This window comes from Hypanus sabinus, chromosome 6 (genome assembly GCF_030144855.1).
Source record: "Hypanus sabinus isolate sHypSab1 chromosome 6, sHypSab1.hap1, whole genome shotgun sequence".
NCBI lineage: Eukaryota > Metazoa > Chordata > Chondrichthyes > Myliobatiformes > Dasyatidae > Hypanus > Hypanus sabinus.
Window position 1 is genome coordinate 104,148,902 of NC_082711.1, and position 27,424 is coordinate 104,176,325.

Sequence of the window (27,424 nt, forward strand, 5' to 3'; positions counted from 1 at the left end):
AGCCTCCTCGCTGAAGATTCTCGAGCCAAAGACTCATACTTTTCTCACAAGGCACTTCCCTCGACAAGGCCGCTCCCCGAGTCAAAGCCTCAAAGCTCCACTCCTTTACTGGCCCATTCACACACTGCCCACTTTCCACTGCTTTTAGGAGGTTTTGGTCTTAAAGCACGGTGGACACGATCAAGTATAAGAGTAGTAGAGAGAGCTTCAGAGCCAAACACAACCACTGAAAATTGAGAAAAGAATTTAGTAAGGTCACCACTCTCAATGTCTTCATGGAGTCCTATTATTCACAGGTTCTGTCTACGAGTGCGACTTTCCAGGTCAATAATCTTGAGTTTATACTGTTCCAGTGTTTGAGTGGTCAAAGTTAATTTCTTTTCCAATCTGCCCTCTCTCTGTCTTCCAGCTTCATCGAATTCAGAAATTTGCCGCTGTTGTTTTTCACTCTCCGGCTTAAGTGCTTCCAGTCTACTTTCGATCTCCTTTAACAATACTTCCAAAGTAGAAATTTTTTTATTGAATTTATCATCCAGGAGCTTTGACATAGCTTCCAAATTGAGTTGAGTCTGTTTAGGCTGTTTAGAATCTCCTTCTCTCCTTCCAGTTCCATTACCGGCCTCCTTGCCTTTGGCTGATGCCTTTTGCCCTCTGGTATTCATTTCCAGCGATTAAAAAATCAAAGTTCAGGCACATAAAAGTGTTATAAACACTTTAATATAGGTGGTGAAAGGGTGGTTAAAAAGATTGAGAAATGAACGCAGCAAAGCCAAAATATGACTTCCTCCATCTAGTGCCCCAAGAGAACTCCCCTACAACCTCTCCTCTCTGGCATCTTCTCTATTCATCTCCCACCAAACAAAAGACTCTCACTTGTCAGGCACACAACACAAAAAACACACTCCCTTCGTTGCACGGTTCACATTCCAAAGCACCCATAACCATATCTCATATCTCTAACCATAACCTAAACACTGCTTCTACAGTTAATGGGTGTGTGGACAGTGTACACAGTTAATCAGTGTGTCAGGGACATTGTTCCCAGTGACTGTATGTGCAGACATTGTACCCCAGTAAATGGGTGTGAGGGAAGGGGTTAGTGTACCCCAGTCTTGGGGATGTGTGGGGTGGACAGTGCAAACCTGGTGACTGGGTGTGGGGCGGGGACATTGAACCCCCTGGTGACCTGTTGTAGGGGCACAGTGCACCGCAGTCACTGTATGTGGGGGGATGTTACGTACCCCGTAACCGGTTAAAAAGAACCACCAGAAATAGATACATGTGGAGTCTGAGCCTTCCATTATTAACTCTATTTTATTAATAACTACATGAATAAAGTAATATAAAACAGGATAAGGTGAACAGATTATCAGAGTATATGCATATATAAGTGAGTAAATAAAGTTCCCAAGCTTCCCAGCTCAGGTGTTTGGGTGAAACTGTCTTACGGTGGTACAGTGAGTAATCAGCTCAGTTCTGGAATTTGATTTGAGTAGAGTTAGAGAGAGAGAGAGAGAGAGAGTTGGTTTGTCTTCCCAAGGCCGATGCCGATGCCGATCCTCCACATCGTCCTCCCTCTCCCGAAACTTATTTAAAGTCACCAATTTGGACCACAGAAAGAGGAATGCCGGTTTTCCACAGTGAGCTGTCAACCCAGGCCAGGGTTAACCACACCGATAGCTCCCCACTGATCACTCCTTTGTCCACACTGTGAGCAAAAACCCCATCTTTGTCGTGGGCACACACTCACCAGCGTCCTCCTTGCCTCTGGTGTCATGTGTCTCCTGTGTGTCTGATTAAAAAGTCAACTGACCTTGCATATATCTCACAAGTGTGGAACACGAGCTGTCCATCATATAGCTCCTCCTTCCAGTTTCCAAGGCAACTCACATACTTTCTCGCTCTCCCTGCTGCTGAAATAGCACACCAACTGTTCAGTCCCCCTCTCTCTCTTTTAAAGGAACAGTCCATTTTAGAATAATCCTTTAGATCTCGTCACAGGGGACAGTGTATGCCCCGGCACTAGGTGTGTGTGTATTGGGGACAGTGAACCCCAATCACTGGGTGTGTGGTAAGGGGGGATTGACAATGTATCTCCAGTGACCAGGTGTGCAGGGGGAATGGTGTACCCCAGTGCGGGGGGGGCGGTGAACCCCCTGGTGATCAGGTGTGTGGGGGGGTGACAGTGTACCCCAGTGACCGGATGCGTGGACAAGTATACCAAGTTAATGGGTGTGTAGGGAGACAGCATACCCAAGTGACTGTGCATGCAGACACAGTACCCCAGTGACTGAACAATTGGGGAGAGAACAGTGTACCCCAGTGACTGTGTGTGGGGGGGGGGAGGTGTTCAGTGTACCCCAGTGGCTGGGTGTGTGTGCCAGTGTGGGGGGCACAGTGTACCCTCCCGGTGACCGGGTGTGTGGATTGGACATTGTACGTCCCCATGGCCAGTGTGGGGTTCGGACAGTGTACCCCAGTGACCGGGTGTGTGGGGACAGTGTACCCCAGTGACCAGGTGTGTGGGGACAGTGTACCCCAGTGACCGGGTTTGTGGGGACAGTGTACCCCTGTATATGAGTGGAAATAGAATCTTGCTGCTTTGATTGAACCAATATGAAGGTCACTGTTCAGTTTGAGGGGCAATCTCTTTGTTTATTGCCCGGTGCCTTTGCTTATGTTGCTCAGCTCTGTGGAATCTTTGACAGAACTGTAAGGACGCTCAGCTTTGGCTCTCGATGAGTCTGTGATTGTCCTTTGTGCCAGAACATCCAGTGGTCTGTCAGGGTGGTGAGGATGGTCTGAGGAGATTACACTAGTACCCTGACCCGAGGTAATGTGGCTGTCCTCCAGACTGTGAGAATGGTCCCAGGGTATTGAAGAGTTCAGTCTGCAGTTCCACTCCCCTCACTGGGGTAATACATCCCCTCTTACCATCTCATTTCCTTTGAGAGGCTGCCGGTTGCTGCCGAACTCTTTGTTGCCTGAAATTCTGCGCAAATTGAGCTGTTGGGAAGTGGGTCTGTGGAGCAGAGGAAGAGGCAATGAGAACCTGCCCCCACCCCAATGCTTCCTTCATAACCCAATAACTGTCACCCCTCCACACCACCTCCACTGCTAAGCCCCCATCTCTCCTGAATCCCTCCCTCAACTCTCCTTTCCATCCCACCCACAATGCAGGATTTCCTGCTCCCTCCAACCTCCTTATTCCTTCCTCCAACCATCCACCTCCTCCCCCTCCCACCTGCACCCCAATTTCTGTCACCCACACACTCTGACACCAACTACATCCCTTCTCCCACCTTTTGTCCCGATACATGAGGGTCAGGATGTGAGCCACCTGCCTATACCCCTGTCCTGCTCCCCCTGCCCGGACTTGGCTGGACCTCCGGTCCTAAGGGTAGGACTGTTGCGTACTTGCCTGCAGACCCTCTCTCTCCTGTTGCACTCCTTCTGAGGGTGAAATATAGCGAGAAAATAAGTCCCACAATGACACCAACGATGTTGATGCTTGCACTGAGTGCAGAGATGCTCTTTAGAAAATTGTCACCTACACCAGGAGAGGAGAAAAGCTTCTGTGAATAACTCCGTCCTCTCACTTCCAATGGTGGGAGATCGATGGATCGATTCCATCCTCCTCCAATTGAAGAAAAAAACCATTCACCCCAGTGCTGATTCCTACCACCCACACATCACTCCTCTCCACTCGGTTACTCCTCGTCACAACACACATCACTCCTCTTCATTATCCCTCATCACTCCCCTCACCTCCATTACCCCTCATCACTCCTCACGTCACTCTTATCCATTATCCCACATCACTCCCTTCTCCTCCATTACCCCTCATCACTCCTCACATCACTCCTCTCCATTATCCCTCATCACTCCCCTTACCTCCATTACCCCTAATCACTCTTCACATCACTGAAGCTCCCCTGTATTACCGCTCATTACTCATCACATCACTCCCCTCCCCTCCATTATCCCTCACTCCTATCCCCTTCATTACCCCTCATTACTCCTCACATCACTGAACCTCTCCTCCATTACCACACATTACTCCTCACACCACTCCCCTCATCACTCCTTACTGCCCTCCCCACACTCAGCCACATTCTACCTCTCCATACATCAGTAACCCATCTCCTTGCTCACCCACTATTAAAGTGTTTCTTCTGTTAAAATCAGCTCCTGTGTCAATCATGTGCACTGGTATTCACTGTATGTCCATAAGGAAACACACACACACACACACACACACACATTCCCTTGACTCCGCGAGGCTGTAACACAATGGGTTTGGACTGGGTATACCACACAGTTCCTTCTCTCTGTTCAATATCTGATCCAGAATGGGCTTTTCTCAAAAACAGCTCTCAACACTGGGTGAATGGACAAGGTTTTGGAAAACTCTGTCCAATTCTCTCCTTGTAGGTTCCCACTAGCCTCCTCACCATAGGAGTATTTATTCCCAAAAGAACTGAAGCTTCACCCTTCCCGACCAAGTCCAGAGAAACCAACACTGGCCAATGAGGACCTCAGCTACTCCCACATCGGCCTCTGAAAACTCCAGCAATGACCAGTGACCATCGTACGGGTAGTCATCAGTACTAAGGCCCCAGATCCCGAGTGCCTCAATTGTGAATGAGTCAAATCCTATTTGTAGAAGGATCTGTACAGCAGAGTAACCTGAGGACTGTGTCAAGTATGGCTCTAGCATGAATACTCTCGATCCATAGGAATACACTGGAACTTGGCCCCACTAAGCCTTCGGGAATAGGGTCTTTCATTTTATCGTTCTCCTTGATAGGAACATGTCCCCTCAACCCCTGAGACACCAGGCTATTCCCTCACTGGGTCTCTCCAAAGTTATTCGATTCTGCCTGAGGGAGTGGGGGGAGTGTCACGTCTGTTGAGACATTTTGAGGTTTCAATCTGTGACTGTGGGCCCTTCACCACTCACCCATCCTTAATTGATTCACATCAGCCCCTTTACACCACAAGCAAAGCACCTTTCTCTCTCGCTGAAAAATATAGGCAGAGAATTTCTCCCCTTTCTCCTGGAACCCATTGCTAAACCCCGTCATAAGCTCCACTAGGCTTCCTGTCATGTCAGAAACACTTTCTAGTGCTTGCAGGTAGCCACAGAAGTAGCAAAGGAGATTTGAGGACATCACCACTTCAGCAGCTGGGAGGATTCGCCATCTTGCAGTGCATGGAGTAGTCGCATTCTTAGCGGCTCCTTTTTTTTAATATACTTTATATCCCACTGACAAATCCTTTTTAGCTTTGATGATTTATTAGTTTTACTGAAGGATTTATGATCTAATTACAATGGCTGATAAAAGTCGTTTTGGCTTTGAACTGAGGAGCGGCAAGACTTTTCCTGAAATGGAACAAATGGGAACAAACTAAGAAGGCGGAGGAACCTGTTACTTTAGCAGAAATGTTTTCTTCAATACAAGACATGAAGTCAGAATTTGGGTCACTTAATATCAAGATTGATAAACCGACCAGCTCAAATTGGAAGCTTGAATAAGCAATCTCTATGGTTCAAGATTCTCTGAAAAATCTGGACTGTCAACTTCAAATACTTCAGCAGACTACAACCCGAAATGAAAATGAGCATGATCGATTCAAGCAAACTATTAAAGATCAAGGAATGAAGATATCTTTGATGGAAAAGAAAATCACTGAAATAGAACTATCTAAAATGTAGAAAAAAAATGGTTGATTTAGATAGTAGATAGTTGGAGGAACTTGTGTATTCAGGGACTGCCTGAAAATACAGAAGCTGGCGATCTGATAAAATTTTTCTCAGATATGTTGTACTCACTTTTTAGTGAGACCCTGGAAGCTAGCCCTTTAATTGACTCAGTCCATAGAATTCCATTTTCTCGGCGTTCACCTGAATTACATCCTCAACCAATTGTGCTTTCTCTGCATTATTATACAATCAAGGAAGCCATACTTTGAGAAGCCAGAAAAAAATGAAAGTTCATCTTTAAATCAACAGAAATTCGTATAGTAGAAGATTATCCTCCTGAAATCTTTGCCGAAAGAAGGAAATACCGAGAAGTTATGAGTGAAATGTATAAATTAGATTTATACCCCTCCCTTCACAACCCAGCAAGGCTGATAATTCATTCTGAAAAGTCTCAGTCATTAAGAATCTATTCTCATCAGGAGGTATGGGAGTACATTAAAAATCTTAAAGTTAAGCTTACTGAATAAAATTTTAAAATTAACCCGATTACTCAATAGGTAATTCTGAAGTATTTTGTTGCATGAGATGTTTATGGATTTTCTGAGTTAAGTCTATTCTATACTTTTTTTAGTCTTTGGTATGGGATGTGGCTGACTAAACTTTGTTTTACTTATTAATATTTACTATATACATAACTGTTCTATAGGGAACTTTTATAGTATTATAATCTAATGGTCTGTACAGGACCAGTCGTGTATTAATCTTTTTATTTCTTTTATTTGTTTTAATACTAACATAGTTTTAGGTTTCTTATATATATATATGCTCTTTTTTTTCAAGAGAAAGAACTCTGTCTGTAATATTATTTGCTCGGATTTATTCTTTTTTGACTGTGATTAAGATACTTCAGTTGATATTAAGATGGCCGTTGCCATTTTTTTTATTACTCTTAGACATAACATGGTAGTAGTTGAACTTTGTGCTTTTTATTATGGCCATTTTATGTGGAATTTTTGCTTTAATTTAATATGTGGCTGCAAGATGGAGAATATGGTCAAGGGTTATTAGTTTAGCATGTGGCCAGCCTATTGGTCACTGGATTTCTTATCTTTTTAGAGGGGAGAGGGAACTATTAGATTAGGTTTTTTTCTTGATTGGGCAGTTCTTTTGATGGATTTTTTTTCATTCAGCAGCCGGGGGAGTCTTTTCACATTATCAGGGCACTGCCACTCACCCAGCAGCTGAGATGTCTCAAGTCTCATATTCGTCCTCCCCTTTGGGTGGGCTTCACTCCCGAGAATATTCTCAGCCTACGATAACTTTGACTCTCCAGCAGAGCACTTTGCTATTTATCCACCAGCGATGTAACTGCTGATACCAACACCAAATTTTCACCCGTCACCGGAGGACTATTAGACCTTCCACATTAGACAACTCCTTCCCATCATTTCGCAGAAATTAAAACAACTTGCCTTTAGAGTCTTCATCTTCTGCTATGGAATACTCTGCTTCCAATTGAGCACCATTGCCTACACTTCCCTCTTCACTGAAAATATGGATGTTCCATGGCCCCGCCTCTCCAGGGAACCCAATAGTACCGGGCAGACCCACTCCAGTCACGTCATTGCAAGTCTGAACTAAAATGACATCTTTGCCAGCCTTCTGATCAAACTGATTTCCTTAATACTTTAACAGTGATCATACATGATTGTAGCTTTCCCTAATACTGTAACAGTGATCATACATGATCGTAGCTTTCCCTAATACTGTAACAGTGATCATGCATGATCATAGCTTTCCCTAATACTGTAACAGTGATCATACATGATTGTAGCTTTCCCTAATACTGTAACAGTGATCATACATGATCGTAGCTTTCCCTAATACTTTAATGGTACTTAAAATCCTAATCAACAATTCAACTAGGCTGTGGATATCCACCCCACCCAGAACACAAGCCTTAGTTATAAGTAATTTCTTTGATTCACACCAATGCTTAATCCCTGCCTTGTCCATAACCACATATCTTCATCACTTTCCTGGATAACACACGCCTAAACACAAACCCACTTAATCAATTCTTACCACAAAAAAGAAAAAAACTGCAAATGCTGGAAGTCCAAGCAACACACACAAAATGCTGGAGGAAATCAGCATTTTGTGTGTGTTAATCAATTCTTAGAGCAACCACACAGTATTCAACTAATTCAATCTAATACAATACCACCAAATTGGAACCCTTTTTCAGTGGGCATCTCTAGAGTCACAGCTCATTAAACTCTCGCTAACAGCTGCCGGACTAAGCGGTGGGAAAACGCCACATGTCTAGGGTCGATATGACTTCAGTCCCGTCAAACCTGAGAAGTTGGGATCTCTGTCCCACCCAAACCCCAATTTCTGTGAAGACTGTGTAATTACTGCTCCCATGTAATCAACAGGCAGCAAGAAATAACAAGACTGTACACTGCATACAATAATAAAGAAAGTATATTATAAAGAAAGTAAAGTTTAACCAAACAGTTAGGAAATAAAATTTAAAAAGGGCCCAGCATAATTAGACCGTCTAATCTGCACAGGTTGGAGCTCAAACCTTCTGATGCATTGACAGTCCTGACTCATTTTCACTGATCACCACTAGAATTCCTCCTCTTGGGCTCCATCAGATTTTGCATTCCCATCAGATCAAATCCTATAGCCAGTTCTCTGGAACTTCTTTCTGTATCTTCCACCAAAAAAAGATCTTGACCCACCTCAGTGTCCCCCACAAAACCTTTACCCTGGCATTCTCTCGAACCTTCTCCTAGTTTCACCATCCTGATTGGAAGACACAATATACCTAAGCATCCCTTATCTTTAACAGGAATCAAATACAACCAACAGAACACATTACTTCTACAAAAAACCATTAGAAGAAATACCCTAGAATATTAGGAGTAAATTTTTTACTGGGGGTACACTAGTGGGCATCATTTAAAGTGAGAGGGGATAATTTTAAATGAGATGTGAGAAGAAAGTTCTTTTGCTCTCTTTTAAAAATGTAACACAGGGAGTACTGAATGCCTAAAATTAGCAGCCTTGAGTGGTGATAGAGGCAGTTACGTCAAGGACTTTTATAAGATATTTAGATCGGCACATGAATATGAGGAAATCAGAAGGATACAGACATTGTGTAGGCAGATGGGGTTAGTTTATAGGTACAAGAGCCTCAGGACCCATCCCACCATGTTCAGGAATTTAATACCCCTCAACCACTAATTAGTCCCTCTGGTCTTGAACCGGGGGTACAGGGGGTGTGGCCAGTGTTGAAACAGAAACACTCATCTGGACTCACCCTACACTGAACCGTTCCCACAGTTCTGGACTCACTTTCAAGGACTTGTCATGTCCTGTTGTGATATTTATTGCTTAATTATTTATGATTACATTTGTATGCCACAATTTGTTGCCTTTTGCTCATTGATTGTTTGTCTTGTGCACAGGTTTCATTGATTCTATGGTGTTTCTTTGTATTTACTGAAAACTGAAAATGAATTAAGAAAGATATTGGATGATGCCAGGGTGGTGTTCAAGGACGGCATTGGAAAACTCAAACGTATCAAGGGTAAAAGAACACTAAATGACAATTGTTATGTGTGCTGAACAAACCAGATGGGAATGGGGTTCAGAGCTACCCCCCCCCCCGAAAATAGGCTGCTGATGAGAGAGAGATGAAGAACAGAGATAGAGGCATCTGTTACAGATAAGAGGGAGAGAGAGAAGATTGCTTTATGTATTATGGCTTCTTCACTGATTATTTACCTTCTGCTACAAGGACACTTCTTTGCTCATTAACATTCTTGCTGAGACAGCAGGGAGTGGACTAGTTTGATGGACATGGTCACGTGGAGTTGATGGATGGCTGATACCCTGTCAATGGGGATAAAAGACCGATCTGGAGAGACACCCTTAGATACACCAGTGGACACTGAAAGAGTGTTGTGCACCCACAGGAAGGTGGGGGTTTGGAGGATCGGTTCAGGAGAATCGGTCTGAAGCACGGTGAAGGAAAGCAGACTGGTAGGGACTTGTGTGTGTGTCCACCCTTGCCTGGGTGACGAGTCCATCACTAAAGAATGGTCTAGCTTGGAATGGAAGGGTCATAATCGGTGACCCCAATGGTACAACTGAACAAGAAGACGATGGAAGGTTTGCCTACTGCAGCTGCTCATCTCTCGCTCTCTCTCTCTCTCTCTCTCTCTCTCTCTCTCTCCAACACTGCAAAGCAACAACTACCTCAGCATGAACTGAACTGAACTCTATATTTTCCTATGACAATTCATTTACCCCTAGACTTTGATAAACCTTCTTTTTATTGTTGATCATTATTCCTACACTTCTGTTTTTTATTATTGCTAACCTGTTTTATATGTATATTGGCATTTTTGAACTGTATTGTTTAGTTTACTAATAAACACCTCTAGTTACAGTACCAGCAGACCCAAACGTATCATTCTATTTCTACTGGCTTGTTAACCCAGTTAAGGGATACGTAACAAATTGGGGGCTCGTCCGGGATTTGATTAAGAAATTGGAGTTTTGCTGCCTTCTACCGTCTATGTGAGATGATCGGCTATTAAGGACTTTGAGACTTTTTTTATCGTGTCCATGATCTGCTCTTATCAAATTACAGTATTGCTTTGCACTGTTGTAACTATATGTTATAATTATTTGTTAGTTAGTCTTGGTCTGTCGTGAGTTTTTGTGATATCATGCTGGAGGAACATTGTATCATTTCTTAATGCATGCATTACTAAATGGCAATAAACGAGGACTGAGTGTCCTCATAATCTATAAAAAAGCTAAATCTAAAAAAGGTATTTTATTTTAGCAGTTTTTCTGCAAACACAGTGTGTTTGGTTAGTTAAGCTTCATACATTAGTGTTTTTGTTTCCACTGAGATAAGGGACCATTTGCTCAACTTAGGAATGTTATGTCAGCCAGTTGAGTTGTCTTTGCAACTTGTTGTATCAGTCTGTTCAGTGGGATGCCATGAAACATTTGAGAGAGCTGGGTGGGATCAGACTTCTGAGGAACAGTGGGCTGGTTTTGGTTGGCAGATGTTGGAAGAAGGAGGTGCAGAAAGGAACACAGAAGAAGACACTCACAGAATCCAGCCTAAAGGGGAGACCCTTCTGCAAGAATGTGCTGATGAATGGCATAGAGGGGGAGTTAGCCAGATTGTTCATAACACTGAGTGCTTTGTGCAGGTGAATGGCATAGAAGAGGAGTTAGCCAGTTCATTCATAACTTTTCTTGAGGGAAGATCGAACTGTGGCTGGTGACATGGGTTCAGCACTGTGAGTAAAGTGATACACCCAACTACTTTAGGAACGAGCTCCAACGTTTATGTGCACTTTTAGATGGGTTGAACTGTAATGGGCTCTTTTATCTTTTCATCTCTTCTGAAGTGTTTGTTAAAGTTGAAATATCTGTAAATATACTTGCACTGTAAGTTTATGCCAGTGTAAGGTCTGTTATTTCCTGATGAACAACACCTTGGTGTGGAGCAGTGTTAATACAACATTCATCTCAAATCTGCATTCCCTCAGCATTCCAACTTTCCTTTTTGGTTAAACCCGAATCATACCAACCAGAAAGGCGTGTTGCTTATTGAAGGTGGCCTTCTCACCATTACCAAATGTGGCAGTTGGCCAGAGTTAGCTAATGAGCCGAGTTGGTTACGAGCCTCACTGAGAGGGTTATCCACACCTTCCAGTGAAACTTTCTCGTGATGTCTCATCATATGGTACAGGTTCAGCCATATCACATGCTATGCGTGATATGGCTGAAAGCCCCATAGGCTTTGCATCACCCTCCCTTACTGCTGCAGATAAAAAAAATTGGCACAGATTGACAGAAAGGGCTTGAATCTGACTTGGAGTGTAAAACATTTCAACCAGTACTTGCATAGGATGGAGTTTACCCTCATTACTGTTCCTCAACCACTGGTGTCCATTTTCAATCCACAGACGGGTGTTCCACTAACAGCAGCTGCACAAATGGAGAGATGGACCTGTTTTGTGGAGCCCAAGAGACATGATGACAAGATCAAATTCAAGAGGACAACTAATCATGGAAATGCTGATAGATTGTCCCGTTTACCTTCAGAAAGGAACTACCTGCAAAATTTACGGAAGAGGACACTCCTTTTGACATATTCTCCTGCATGCAAATCGAAGATCTCCCTATTACGGCAAAGATGATCGAAGGGTAAACCAGAAGGGTCTCTATGCTGCCTCTGTTCTATGTGCCCACCCAAAGTGCCTGGAGTGTACTGCTGAAATTCCAGTTGCCCCATTTTTACCAGCACCGGGATAAACTTACCCTTGATGGAATTTTCCTTATGTGGGGCTTGAGAGTTTTTGTACCATCCAAGCAGACAGCTAAGGTAAACCTGAGGAAATCTGCAGATGCTGGAAATTGAAGCAACACACACAAAATGCCGGTGGAACACAACAGACCAGGCAGCATCTATAGGAAGAAACACTGTCGACATTTCGGGCCAAGACACTTCATCAGGAACGAAGGGTCTCGGCCCAAAACGTCGTTAGTGCATCTTCCTATAGACGCTGCCTAGCCTGCTGCGTTCTACCAGCATTTTGTGTGTGTTGCAAGACAGCTAAAGTGTTGGAGGACCTACATGCTGGTCATCTAGATGTGGTTAAAGTGAAAGTGTTGGTTGTAAGATTTGTCTGGTAGCCTGCAATAGATTAGCAGATCAAGCAACTTGCCATGCACTGTTCAGGATGCCAGCTCATCCAGAAGATGCCAAGTGTGGTGCCTCTCCATCCCCGGGAATGCCCTGCATTGCTCTGGCAGAGTGATCCCCTTGTCAGGAAAGACTTTACCTTGCAAGAGTAAAAAATCCTCCGCAGTGACTGACTTTTTAGACTGTTACATACCTCGTGGATATCTTGTGACTGTCAAAATTGTGTATCTTGTGAGCATGATATAATTGTCTTGTGATGATGGGGCGATGTAATTTTCCCGCCAGTGTGAGGTCACAATAATGTAATTTTCCCATTAGTGTGAGGTCACGTGATGGCATGTTCAAACAGGTATATAAGGGGAAACCCTTGTTGTCACACAATTAGCTAATTAGTTAGTTTGCTAGTTAGTTAGTTCGTTAGTTAGTTTTGCTATGTATTTGTCTCAGGACACAGTTTTCATTTTAAAGTGGAGTTTTACTTTCTATTTTAAGGTGCAAATGTTGTTATCAGCAGATTCGACAATCGCTGCCAGTTTTTGTTTGTTGCACCTTTGTTTTACCTTTACAGTCTAGCATTGAAGAGTGAAGTCCTTACCAATGTATAGGAACCTGAAGGATTGAGTAAAGTTGGTTTTGTTCAGTGGTTTTATAAAGGATCAACCTTATTGAATCTCCATTCAGGAGTAGTGGCCTGCAACTGAGATAACCCCTGTAAGAGCAGGAAGGTTTGTGCAGTGTTCACCCTCCAGTAAAAAAGTCAGGTTCTTTAAGCCATTTGGGTTTTTAAGCTGTTTATCTTGTCCCATTCAAGACCTGAATGGGACAGGATAAAATTCACTCTGCCGTAGCAGTTTATATAGTAGTTGTATTATATATATATATATATATAAAATATAGAATGCAAAGGTGTCCCAGTGACAGGTTCACTGGTCATTGTAAATTGTCCCGTGGTTAGGTAAGGGTTAAATTAGGGGTTGCTGGTCAGCATGGCTGATAGGGCCAGAAGGGCTGGTTTCACACCATATCTCAATAAATAAATTCACAAATGAACTGAGTTGGAGATTCTCACTAAGCAGGGAGGAGTGTAGTATGTTCAATAATTCAGTAATATTGCAAATATATGGTTTGATTAAGAATTCTTGTCTGTTTACATAATTTATTAAAGTTATGTGCATGGTGTGTGAACAGCACACATCATTACACCACCCCGTCATACACACTTCACTAAAGGAGAAACTAAGAGTGCACACATATATCCCAGATACCATGTTTTCCTTTCATTCAGTTTCTGGAGTTACAGAATATAACAGAAGTCATAAACACTGGACTGGACTGTATTCAGGGATTCATCTTCGAGTCAGCATGAATACACCACAGCTGTCACTGACTTCATTAAAACCTGTGTGGATGTGCATGTGCCTGCGAGAACATATTGTACAATCCCGAACCAAAAGCTGTGGATGAATCAGGAGATTTGCTATCTGCTGAGGGCTACATCTGTGGCATTTAAGTCTGGCGACCCAGGTCTGTACACGAAAACCAGGTATGACTTGCAGAGAGCTATTTCAAAGGCAAAGAGACAACTTTGAGAGTGGTTGGAGGAAATATCAAATGCACGTCAACTCTGGCAGGGTTTGCAGGATATTATTTGCTACAAAGCAAAACCCAATAGCATGAACATAAGAAATTGGAGCAGGAGGAGGCCATCTGGCTCATGGAACCTGCTCCGCCATTCAAAAAGATCATGGCTGATCTGGCCATGGACTCATCTCCACTATAACCCTCAATTCCTCTACTATGCAAATATCTATCCAACCTATATTTACTGAGGTAGCCTCCACTGCTTCATTGAGCAGAGAATTCCACAGATTCACCACTCTTTGGAAAAGCAGATCGCCCTCATCTCTGTCTTAAATCTACACCCCTGAATATTCAGTCTATGTCCCCTGGTTCTAGTCTCACCAACCAGTGGAAACAACTTTCTTGCCTCTTATCTATCCTTTATATAACTTTATCTGTTTGCATAAGATATCCTCTCATCCTTCTGAATTCCAGTGAGTACAGTCCCGAGTGACTCAGTCTCTCCTCATAGTCTAACCCCTTCATGTCTGGAATCAACCTGGTGAACCTCCTCTGCACCGCCTTCAAAGCCAATATATCATTCCTCAAGTAAGCAGACCAGAAATGCACACAGTACTCCAGATGCAGCCTCACCAGTACCCTGTACAGTTGCAGCATAACCTCCTTGCCTTTAAATTCAATCCCACGAGAAATAAAGGCCAACATTCCATTGGCCTTCTTGATAGCCTGCTGCACCTGCAAACCAACCTTTTGTGATTCATGCACAAGCACTCCCAAGGTTGGTATTGGCTAGACTGAACTCCTGTCTCAGTATGGACATACTGTAGACCCACTACAACTTGACTATTGCCACAGTAGGTCTATGGCAGATACAATCTCAATAGCTCTTCACATGGTCTTCAATCACCTGGACAATACAAATACCTATATTCATTGTTTGTAGTTCAGTGTTTAACACTATTCCCACAATCCTGATCGATAAGTCACAGAACCTAGGCTTCTCTACCTCCCTTTCCAATTGTATCTCAATTTACTAACTGGAAGACCAAAATCTGCGGATTGGTGTAATATCTCCTCCCAGCTGATGATCAACAATGGTGCACCTCAGGAATGTGTGTTTAGCCCACTGTTCTACTTTCTGTTACCCTTGACTTTGTGACTAAGTACACTTCAAATGCTATCTATAAATTTGCTCAAGATACACCCATTGTTTGGCAGTGTCTCAGATGGAGACATGAGGGCATACAGGAGCGACATATACCAGCTAGCTGAGTGGTGTTGCAGCAACAACCTTGCACTTAATGTCTGTAAGACCAAAGAGCTGATTGTGGACTTCAGAAAGAGCAAGATAAAGGAACATGAACTAATCCTCATAAAGGAACCAGAAGTGGAGAGAATGAGCAATTTCAAGTTCCTGGGTGTCAAGATCTCTGAGAAACTAAACTGGTCCCAACATATTGAAGTACTTATAAAGAAGGCAAGACAATGGCTATCTTCCATTTGGAGTCTGAGGAGATTTGGTTTGTCAACTAAGACACTCTAAAACTTCTACAAATGGAGAGTATTCTAACAGGATGCATCACTGTCTGGTATGGCAGGGGGTGGGGTGGTTGCTACTGCACAGGATCAAAAGAAGCTACAAAAAATTGTAAAGTTACTCAGCTCCAAATGCAGTACTAGCCATCTTCAAGGAGTGGTGCCTCAGAAAGGAAGCATCCATCATAAAGCACACACGTTAACCTAGGACATGCCCTTTTCTTATTGTTACTGTCAGGAATGATGTAGAGAAGTCTATAGAGAGGCACACACTCAGTGATTGAGGAACAGTTTCTTACCCTCTGCCAACCGATTCCTAAATGGACACTGAACCCTTGAACACTACCTCATTGTTTTTGTTCTTATATTATTTCTGTGTTTGCACTATTTTTTTAATTTAACTATTTAATATACATATATATATATTTCTGTAATTGATTTATATATTTATTTTTTCTTTCCATATTTATCATCTATTGCACTGTACTGCTACCTCAATGTTAACAAATTTCATGATATATGTTGGTGATATTAAACCCAATTCTGATTATGAAAGTAAAGAAGGGGAGGGGTGAGAAATTGCAGGAGGTTAGAAAAATTGATCTTCATGTGATTCTCAGACTGAACATCAGGAGCTGCTCTCCAACCTGAGAACGGTGGCATCGTGACAGTCGAGGAAGCCAATGGTCAACTTGTCAGAATGGGAGTGGAATGTGGATTTGAAAGGGTGGCCTCCAGGGAATCTTGCCTTTTAGGGCAGATAGAGCAAAGGTGCAACACAAAGCAGTCCCCAGTCTACATCGGGTCTCACTGATGTAGAGGAGGCCATCTAGAGCAGATGAGCCCATCAGACTTTCAGGTGTCACTTCACCTGAAAGGAATGTTTGGGGCCCTGAAGGGTGATGCACTTGTCCTGCTTGCAGGGATAAGTGTCATGAAGCAGATCAGTGGGGAAGGACAAGTGAATAAAGGTGCCTCAGAGAGAGCCATCCCTATGGAAAATAGAGAGTGAAGGAAGGATGTGCCTTGCGGTAGAATCCTGTTGAACATGGCGGAAGTTATGGAGAATGATGTGCTGTACATGGCGGCCTATGGAGTGGTAGGGAAGGATAAGGAGAGCTCTGTCCCTGATATGGCGGCAGGAAGATAGGCTGAGGTGGATATCGGGAAATGGAGAAGATGTGGGTGAGGGCAACATTGATGGTGTAGGAAGGGAAACACTGTTCTTTAAAGAAGGAGGACATCTCAGATAGTCCGGAATAGAAAGCCTCATCATAAGAACAGATGTGGCAGAGATGGAAGAACTGAGAAAAGGGAATAGTCATGATTCCTTTTAGAATAGACTCTCTGTACCTGTGTATGTGTGTGTGTTCTGCATCATAGTGGTGCCATGCTTGGAAATTATGTGGTATGGGTGAAGCTCACCCCTCTATGCATGTGGGTAGGGTGCAGCACACTGTCTCTTTAACATATAACTGGTGGAGGACAGCTGATTCTCATTTATCTCATCTATCTGAGAACTTATCTGGGTCCCACTCTGACAAATTGATAGGAGGTAGCTTTTGAAAGTCTCCAGCCACGAGGGTTTTAGACATGACTGTTCCAAGTGTTTTCCGATAAGGGCTGAGCACTGGTTGTAAACCAATTGGTTACTTCCATACCACGGAAACCTTGCTCCCACCGCTCGTCTCTTCTGCCAAGATCCAGAAGCAGATGGTGGTTTTTCAGTGTGGCAAGGATCTCTGGTATGGCTCTGAGACTCCTGATTGAGGAGAGTGGCCAGTCACGAGTGTGCTTCTAAAACCAGGTGGGTACTCTGTCACGGGACCCTGCAGATACCTGTATTTTGAGCATCTTCCCAGAGTGTCGTCACTCCTGATGCATTTCTTCCCCCAGGAATAGGGCTGAAGGACTCTTTTCTCAGCTGTGTTGAAACTGACCAAACCGAATTTACAAGGGAGGTAGAAGAAGCCTATACTCCTGAAAGAATGTTCTTATTGGTGCAAGATACTAATACCAAAATTGGAATGGTGGGCTCTAAAACTGATAAACTGATGAATGCTAATGAAAAGCTTGAAAAAACTGTATCTGCCATCCAAGAATCTTGGAGGAATCTGGAATCTCAATATCAAACGTTTAAAACAAATACTAATATAATTAGATGTCAACAGGAGACAATACATCAAGTGATTAAAAAGCAGGAATTAAAGTTCTCTACCATGGAAAAGAAAATTGCTGAGGTTTTGTCAGAATTATCAAGAATTAAGAAGAAAACGATCGATGTGAAAAGCAGAATACGAAGGATGAATTTACATCTACTGGGTTTGCCTGAAAACATGGAAACCGGTGAGCCATTAAAGTTTTTTACGAGTATGTTATACTCACCTTTTTGTGAGATACTTGAAACCACTCCGTTAATAGACAGGGCTCACCGAATCCCCCGCAACAAGCCATTGATTGAGATGAAACCACGAGCGATTATTCTGTGTTTACATTATTTTGCTACTATAGAAGCAATTCATTGAGATGCCAGGAAGTGGGGGAAGTTAACTTACAACAGTGCAGAATTTCATATAGTTGAAGATTTTGCCCTGAAGTTTATGAAGAAAGAATTAAATATCTGGAAGTGATGGCAGAATTGTATAAGAAAAACTTTCTTCCATCGTTGCACTATCCTGCCAGGTTGATCATTTTTCTGCCTAACGCTCGTCCTAAACATTTTGATTCTCCTGAGGAAGCTAGGAAGTTTCTCAATGAGTTTAAGTCTGTCATGTAAGCAACTCCTTCATTGCTATTCTGCAAGCAACTCCAAACATTTAATCCTTAGTTGACAATCATGTGTAGGTAAATCATTTAAAGTTTAATCTATGTTCCATGTCTGTATAGACATCGCTTTGATTCTTGTATTTTTTTTCTTTAAGATTTGTATGAATTTAACATAAGTCACAACATATTATTTGCTTGAATCTTTTTTTTCTAATATATGATCAATTTTTACTAAATGAATTTAAGATGGCTGCTGCTAATCACATGCTAACATCTATTAGACATAATATTGAATTCAGTCTCTAGTCGAAAGGTGTTTACAGTTCAATCGTTGAAAGTTCAATTTACGTTTTTTGTTGGTCCAGACATCATCTGGCAGTTTTTTTTCCCTTCTGCTTTCTTTTAGGATTTGTAAGAGTTTAATATCAGTTGTATCTTATTATTTGATTAGATTTTTCTTTCTTGAATATATGCTTCTTAAATGAATTTAAGATAGCTGCTATTAACTACGTTTTAACCTCTGTTAGACATAATATCAAAATATTTGGAATTTTTTGATTTTTTTCTACTCATCTGATGTTCCGTCTTGAGTCAATGGTGTTAAAATACAACTTTTTTTTTAAAAAAGTATCTGCCTATTAGAGACAAAGGGTTTAGGGTGTGTAGTTAACATGCTATCCGTCTATTAGATGTTTTTTCTGGCTTTGGGTGGGGGATGGGGCTATTAGTTCAGGTTTTTTTGATTGGGCAGTCCTGAGAGGTTTTCTTATCAATCATGTTGTTTTGTCTCTTTCTAATCGAATCCATTCTGTTCCTCCTTGTGGGTTTTATTTGCCTCAGCACACTAATTCTTTTTTACAAATCCTTAAATTAAAGTCTCAGTATGGATGTTAATAAAATTAATATAATTTCCTGGAACATGAATGGCTTGAATCAACCTATTAAGTGTTGAAAGGACTTTAAGAAATTGAAAACATTTCAAGCTAATATTATTTTTGCATAAGAGACCCACATCCGTAGGAAAGATGAAAATTCATTTTTTTTTAATTTTGGAAGGGTTCTCAGTATTACTCTTCATCAATTTATAAAATAGAGGAGTGTCTATTTTTATTAATTCTAAAGTCTATTTTATACATTTTAATACTGTTACTAAATCAATTGGAAGTTACTTAATTGTTACTGGTTTGTTATGTGGTCAAAAGGTGGCACTAGCATGTGTGTACACACCTAATGCAGATAGTCCTGAATTTTTTAAGAGGATATTTTCTACACTGCCAAATTTAAATGAATATAAGTTGATTATGGGTGGTGATTTTTTTTTGTAATTTATTTTTTTAAAGGAAGTTCATTATCAAACAAACATTTCCGTAAGATGTACTTCAGACATTGTACATATATGTCATATAATCATACATATCACAAATCTCCACAAAGTATATATCTGAGGTATATACTTATAGAAAAGAGCAGAAAGAAAAAACAAGCAAAAGGAAAAAACTATCTACAAGTAGGGAGTGATCTTTTTTTATAACATATTCATTGATTTGTGAGAATAAAATCAGGCCTATGAGGCATTATGTAGTTAAACCATTTTTCCCAGTATGAATCAAATTGTTCCAGCTTATGATTAACAGATGCTGTTATCTTCTCCATTTTGTAAATGGCCATTGTAATTTCCATCCATGTCTTTAAAGTTGGGCTCTGCTGTGATAACCATTTCTTAGTAAGAGTCTTTTTACCAGCCACCAACAGTATATTCATTAAATATTTATCTCTTTTCAACCACTCTTGAGGTATATATCCAAAATATATGCTCTTACTCTCTAAGGGTATTTCACATTTAAAGATGTCTTCCAATAGTTTTTGATAACAGGGCAGTCCCAAAAAATATGATAATGATTTGCATTTTGATTTCCACAATTTCTCCAGCAAGCAGGAAGGTTACTGTCATAATGGGATTTCTGAGAGGGTGTAATAAAATATCTTATCAAGTTTTTCCATTCAAACTCCCTCCATTTCTGTGAACTGGTACACTTCCATTGGTACCTCCATATTATTGTCCATTCTTCCTCAGATATAATTATCCCTCCTTCCTTCTCCCATTTTGTTTTAATGAAGTCGAATGTGTTTTAAGATTTGACAACCCCTTATACATGCTTGAAACGATTCTACTACCATTATCTGAATTATATGCTTTTTCTAAATAGCTCTATCAAGTATGTACTTGCCTTGGTTACGTTTTTAAGTGTCTTATTAACATTGTCACATCCGTAAATGCCGATAAAAATCTTGTTTTTCTAATAAGTGTTTCTCTTTCAGCATTTCAAAACTGAATAGTGTTCCTTCTTTCATTATGTTGCAAAGAACTGTTATTGCTTTAGCTGTCCAGTCCATAAAGCTAGCATCCAATTTATTTGGTGTAAAATCAGAGTCATATGCACACCATTTAGGAATTGCAATATCTCCCTCTAGATTATATTCTTTTATAGTAGTTTTCCATATTTTAAGAGTCAATTTGACCCATGGGTTATCAATAATATTTATGTACCTTTGCAGGTTGTTATCAGCCAAAATTGCTTGTATGGGGATGGGAATTACCCGCTCCTCAATGTTTTTCCATTGAGCATCATATGATGGGTTGCACCAACATATCACAGATCTCAACTGTGCTGCAAAATAATAATCTCTAAGAGAAGGTAGGCCCCATCTCCTGTTTTTCTTTGCTAATTGCAAAGTTTTGAGACAAACTCTAGGCCTTGGTAACATCTTGTTCCATTCATTGAATTGATTTTAATTAATCTTTATTGGCAGGGTCTGAAAGAGATATAACAGTCTGGGCAGTATATTCATTTTAATAGACTCAATCCTTGAACAGAGCCTGAAAAAGGGAATCAGGTTCCATCTTGCTATATCTTCTTTAATTTTTTATTACATTGATAATTACATTCTGATAATTTTGCCAAATCTTTTGGCATAATGATGCCCAAATATTTGAAAGACTCTGTGTGCTATGCCCAGGGGTATCGACTTTCAATTTCTCTTGGTGGGCTATAGTAATATGAAAGTAATTTGGTTTTATCTATGTTGATCTTGTATCCTAATAATTGACCATATTGTTCAAAGGATTGCATCAATTTAGGTAAAGAGTATGTTGGTTGCCCTAGATAGATCAAAATGTCATCCACATAACAAGCCAATTTATGCTCTGTTCCTTTAATAGTAATTCCCCTGATATCTTCATTTTGTCTGGTATATTGAGCTAATGTTTCCAGATATAACACAAAGAGTAGCGGTGGCCATGCACAACCCTGTCTCGTGCCCCTTTCTAGGGTAAGACTATTTGATAAATATCCATTGATTTTAATCCTAGCATTAGGGTTGTCATATAGTGTTTGTATAGTTTTAATAATTGTGTCTTGGAAACTAAATCTATGTAAAATTTTGTAAAGAAAATTCCAATTAACTAAATCAAATGTTTTTTTCAGCATCCACGCTTATCGCTATTGCTTTAATTTTTTTTTTGTATATCATCTATAATGTGAAGTGTCCTTCATATATTGTCTTGTGTCTGGCATTGTCGTATAAAACCTGTCTGATCGTTACGTATCAGTATGGGTAGAATCTCCTCTAATCGTTTGGCCATGTTGGAGGTAAATAACCTATAATCTACATTAAGAATGGATATTGGTCTAAATAACCCACATTCCATTTTATCCTTGCCTTCTTTTGGTATAGCTGAGATTATCGCTTCTTTCCAACTGGGTGGCATTTGTGCCTTTCTGAGAGCCCAGTTCAGTGTGGGGAGTAAAACAGGAAATAACCCATTTTTAAATTCTTTGTGTCATTCTGCTGTATACCCATCTGATCCTGGTGATTTGCTTAATTTAAGCCGACTAGTTGCAGCTTTTAATTCAACTTCAGTTATGTCAGCAGTCATTGTTCTATTTTGTTCTTCGCTTAAAGTGCGTAACTCTAGAGAATTCAAGAAGGTGTCAATTTGGGTTATGCTTCCCCCTGGAACGTTGGAATATGGAGTTTTGTAAAACACTTCAAAAGCTTCTTGAATTACACTTAACTTTTTTTTATCATTTTCATTCTTGGGTCCCTAATTCTATCAATTGTATTTTCTGCTATCTTTTTTTTCAGTTTCCAAGCCAGTATTTTCATAGATTTTCATCCACTTTCATAATGTCTCTGTTTCAGAAACATTAAATTTCTCCTGATTTCTTGCGTAGCCAAACTATTACTTTCATTCCAAATTTTTTTAATTTCCTCTAATGTATCCTGTGCCAAATTCAATTTGTGTTTTTTTTCTAGTTCCTTCAGCCTATTTTGTAATTCCTCTGATGTTTTATTCCTTATTTTTTTTTTATATGAAGATATCACTTTAATTTTCCCTCTTAAGACAACCTTCAGAGTATCCCATAAAATGGGAGGTGAAACCTCTCCATTATCATTAAATTCTAAGTAGAGACCAATTTCATTTTAAATTTGTTCCTTAAAGCACAGATCATTGAATAGACTTGAATTTAGTTTCCAAATAGTATTCTTTGGTTGTAGGTCAAAATCAACAGATAAATATATAGGTGCATGATCACTTACATCTATTGTTCCAATTGCACAGGTGTTTATTTGTCTTTGTCTTTTCCAAATGTTATGAAATAGTCTATTCTTGTATATACAGAATGGGGAGCAGAATAATGAGTGTAATCCCTTCTGTTGGGGAAAAGGTCCCTCTATATATCAATTAAACCAACATCCTCAAAAAGTGTATTAACTTTCTTACGTAAAGATTTTGTTTCATAGGTTTTTCTATTGGAAGAGTCTAAGTTTGGTTGTAATTGTAAATTTAAGTCTCCCCCACATATCAGGAGACCTTCTGTTTCTGTTACCATAATATCAGTAATTTTCTGGAAAATACCAATATCACTTCCCAGGGGGTGCATATATATTCAATAGAGTAACTGAATTTCCATCTATATTCCCCCTTACCAGAATATATCTGCCCCCTTTATCTCCTATTTTGAATACTTCTTCAAAATTTAGCCTACGAGATAAGAATAGCAACTCCTCTCCTGTGTCCTGATTTATATGAGGAGAAAAACAAATTAGTGAAGCCCATTCTCTTTAGTTTTCTATGCTCATTATCACCTAAATGAGTTTCCTTTAAATGTACTACATGGGCTTGTTCTTTTCTCATTTTGGATAAAATTCAATTATGTTTGATTGGATTTAATAGCCCTTTGACATTAAAAGAAATGAATTTTATTTTGTCCTTAGCTATCTGTATTTATCTGTCAATGTATCATTGAAATTAACAGAATAAAACTTAATCGATCTACTCCCTGAACTAATAACCAAGTAGCGCAAATAATAACAAAAATGGCAACAAACGTGTGTTTCCAAGGCTGAGGTCTCTAGCAGATGACCCTGTGTTGAGCTAGAGGAAATGTCTAGTTGTGGGGGATAACCCCTCCTATTTGTGAGTTGAGGGCCCCAATTGCAGTATTCATAAAAGTCAGTGAACAAATCCATTACACAGAAAAGTTTTCCCTGTGTACTGCTCCTATATATATAAACGCATATGTGGTATATATGTATATCACATACATATACATGTATATATTCTCATTTTGGTGGGGAAAAAGGAGTAAGTGAGTGAATAAAGAATAACAACTAAGTAACATAAAATCCATATTATAATAAGTATTTCTCGAGATAGGTATATCACCGTCTACTCTTGCTTCCGGTTAGCTTCTCAACATTTTTAAAGTTGGCCAAACTTTATGGTTCTTCTGGAGAGGGTGAGGACTGTCTTTGGAAAACTCCCAGTCTCATTCTGATATACTTCTTTCAGCCTCCTCTTGTCTCTTGCCTTCTCGATTCTCGTACTATTTCCCAAGCGGAGAAGGATAATTCCCCTGCCAGGCTTTCCCTCGGCCAACCCTCTGACCTTCATGTCTGTAGTCACCTTTTCCACTGTCTGGTACAACCGCGTCCCACCTTCATAAAACACTCAAAGTTTAGCGGGGTACGGAATTTGAAATTTAATCCTTTTTTGCTTTAGTACTTGCTTTACTTCAGAGTATTCTTTATATTTCTGCAGGACCGCACGTGGGGGGGGGGTAATCTTGGTCGAAATATATTAATTTATCGCTTAAAAACACCCTCTTCTTACCCCAGGCCCTTCGTAGAATCTTCGCATGGTACTGAACCGAAGGAATATAATTATTATTGAACATGGCTTATCCCGAGTAGTCTTCTGGATTAGTGCACAATGCGATCTCTTGATTTCCAGCTCCATAGTTGAGGGAAGCTCCAGCGCATCCCGCAGCAACTTTCCAATAAACTCCATCATAGACAAGCCCTCCGCTCCTTCAGGAACGTTGTATATTCTGGTATTTTTCCGCCATGATCTTCCCTCCAGGTCAAGTTATTTAACTTCTTGGTGATTTAATATTTTTATTGTCTTACTCAGTATCCATTCCACTTTGTATACACGATCTTCCACCTTCTCAATTTGAGTCTCTGCCACCACTATTTTTTGATTGACGTTGACGAGCTCTGATTTAATATCATGTAGCTGCTGCTTTATATCTTTCTGGAAATCCCTTATCGCTTTCAGAATTTCGATCATATTTGCCGCTTCGCCTGAACGAGGCCCAGCATCTGCCTCGCTAGCAGGCGGTCGAGTAGGAGAGCCACTTGCTGTACTGCTCTCAGCTGCAGGCTCCGCAGTGTCGCTTTTTATATTTCCATTCTTTTTCCCTATTCTTGCCCCTCTTTTCAGTTCAAATGCTTTTCGAAAAATACTATATTTGATGGGTTGACAGGGCTTAATACACATTTTCCCGGAGGAGCTAGTGACTTAAGCTGCCTTTCTCAACAATGACGTCACTGGAAACCCCATGGGCGGTGATTTTAACTGCTGTTTCAATCCCTCGATTGATAGATCATCAACCAATCCGTGCCTTCCTAATAAGGCTGCGCCCTGCATTAATTCATTTTTACTAGAATACGGTGTATTAGACATTTGGAGATTTCTACATCCTAAAGATAAAGATTTTTCCTTTTTTTCACATGTACATCATAAATATTCAAGAATTGATTATATTTTTGTTGGGTACGTGATTGGTATCCTTTGTTGCTGAATGTGTGTATGATATTACTGTGCTGTCAGATTATGCGCCCATGAAACTTACACTGAAGCTTTCTGATAACACACGGAAGGCAGTTCAATGGAAATTTAATGCTGCATTGCTCCATGATTCAACATTTCTAAGTTATATAAAGGAGCAAATCTCTTCATTTTTTGTATTAAATACAACTGAGGGTATGTCAAAATTGGTTATTTGGGATACAATGAAATCTTTTCTTACGGGACATATAATTTCATATTCAGCAGCTTTAAGAAAGAAAACTAAAGTGGAGCTTTTAGTGATTACTAACAGGATTAAATAAATAGATAAAGTTTATTCAGTATTACCTACTGAAGATTTATATAAGGAGAGGGTGAAACTTCAAACACAGCAAGACTTCTATTGATTTATCACATTGAGCAGCAACTTTTGAAATCAAAAAGTAAATTTTTATATACATGATGATAAATCATGTAAACTGTTAGATGCTCCACTTAAAGCAACTATGGCTAGAAGGCAGATTTTGAAAGTACAGAGATCTTCCAGAACTGAAACATCTGATAGTCAGGAAATTAATAAGACTTTTTTGTACTTTTACTCTAATCTTTATAAATCTGATTTTCCAGATAATGCTAATTCTATGAATGAATTTCTGCAAAGATTGAATATACCCCAAATTTCTACCCAAGATATGAATAGTTTAGATGCACCCATTAATCAAGAAGAAGTAATAAGAGTTATATCTTCTTTTCAATCTGGTAAAGCTCTGGGACTGGATGGATTTACAGTAGAAATTTTTAAGACATTTACAGATATTCTTACACCTCATCTATGCAAATTTTTTACTGAATCGATATCTTCTGGGACCTTCCTGAAAGCTTTTTATGAGGCATCAATTTCATTAATTCCTAAAAAGGGAAAAGATTTATCTGAATGTGCCTCTCACAGACCAATTTCTTTATTAAATGTTGATTCCAAAATTCTTTCTAAGGTTTTGGCTAACAAGTCTGAGAATGTTTTACCTAAGGTTATTCCTAAGGATGAAAAATTGATTTATTAAGAATCGATATTCATTTTTCAATATTTGAAGATTACTGAATGTCATTCATTCCTCTCCATCTAAAGAACTTGAATGTGTTGTTTCTTGATGCAGAGAAAGTCTTTGATAGGGTAGAATGGCCCTATTTATTTCAGGTTTTAGAAAGATTTAATTTTTGTCCAGGTTTTATTTCCTGACTTAAATTGATTTATCAAGCCCCTTTGGCAGCAGTTATAACTAATAATCAAAAATCTTCTTATTTTAGGTTATATACAGGTACCCGGCAGGGTTTCCTTCTTAGTCCGTTGTTTTTTAATTTGGCTCTAGAACCTCTTGCTGTTGCTCTTTGGGACTCCAATGAGGTTTTAGGTATTACGAAAGCAGATAAAGTGCATAAGGTTTCATTGTACGCAGTTGACTTATTAGTTTATAATACAGATCCTAAGAAATCGATTCCTGCTTTGTTATCTATATTTTCTGAATGTAGTTGTTTTTATAGATATAAATTAAATTTGCATAAAAATGAGTTATTTCATATTAACAATTATCTTTATCAATATGACCAATTTCTTTTCAGTATTGCTAAAATAATTTTACTTATTGGCATTAAAATTACCGAAAATTTTAACAACCTGTATAAATATAACTTTGTTCCATTAATTGAGTATATGCAGCGAGTAATTTCTAAATGGTCTCCTATGACATTATCATTAATTGGCTGTATTAATGCTATTAAAATGATAGTGTTGCTGAAGTTTTTATACATATTCCAAGCAATCCCCTCTTTTGTTCCTGAACTGTTTTTTTGATAGAATAGACTCTAAAATTTTATCTTTTATTTGGAATAATAAAAATCCTAGAGTGAGTAAACTTTTATTCTGGAAATTAAAAATTATGGTGGTATGGTT

At 39.9% G+C, this 27,424-nt stretch overlaps 1 protein-coding gene across 3 annotated transcripts in view; it reads right to left on the bottom strand.

The window, feature by feature from the left end:
* Positions 1 to 1,295: 1,295 nt before the first annotated feature.
* LOC132395727 (HEPACAM family member 2-like) overlaps positions 1,296 to 27,424 on the bottom strand; it is a 49,707-nt gene continuing 23,578 nt past the window's right edge. For 2 of the 3 annotated variants that reach the window (XM_059972684.1, XM_059972682.1), the window contains 2 exons: positions 3,418 to 3,550; positions 1,296 to 3,022 (listed from right to left, as the gene is read on the bottom strand). In XM_059972684.1, coding sequence (XP_059828667.1) covers positions 2,908 to 3,022; positions 3,418 to 3,550 — 248 coding nt within the window. In that variant the 3' untranslated portion in view covers positions 1,296 to 2,907. The remainder of the gene's footprint in view (positions 3,023 to 3,417; positions 3,551 to 27,424) is intronic. The other variant, XM_059972683.1, reaches the window with a different exon arrangement.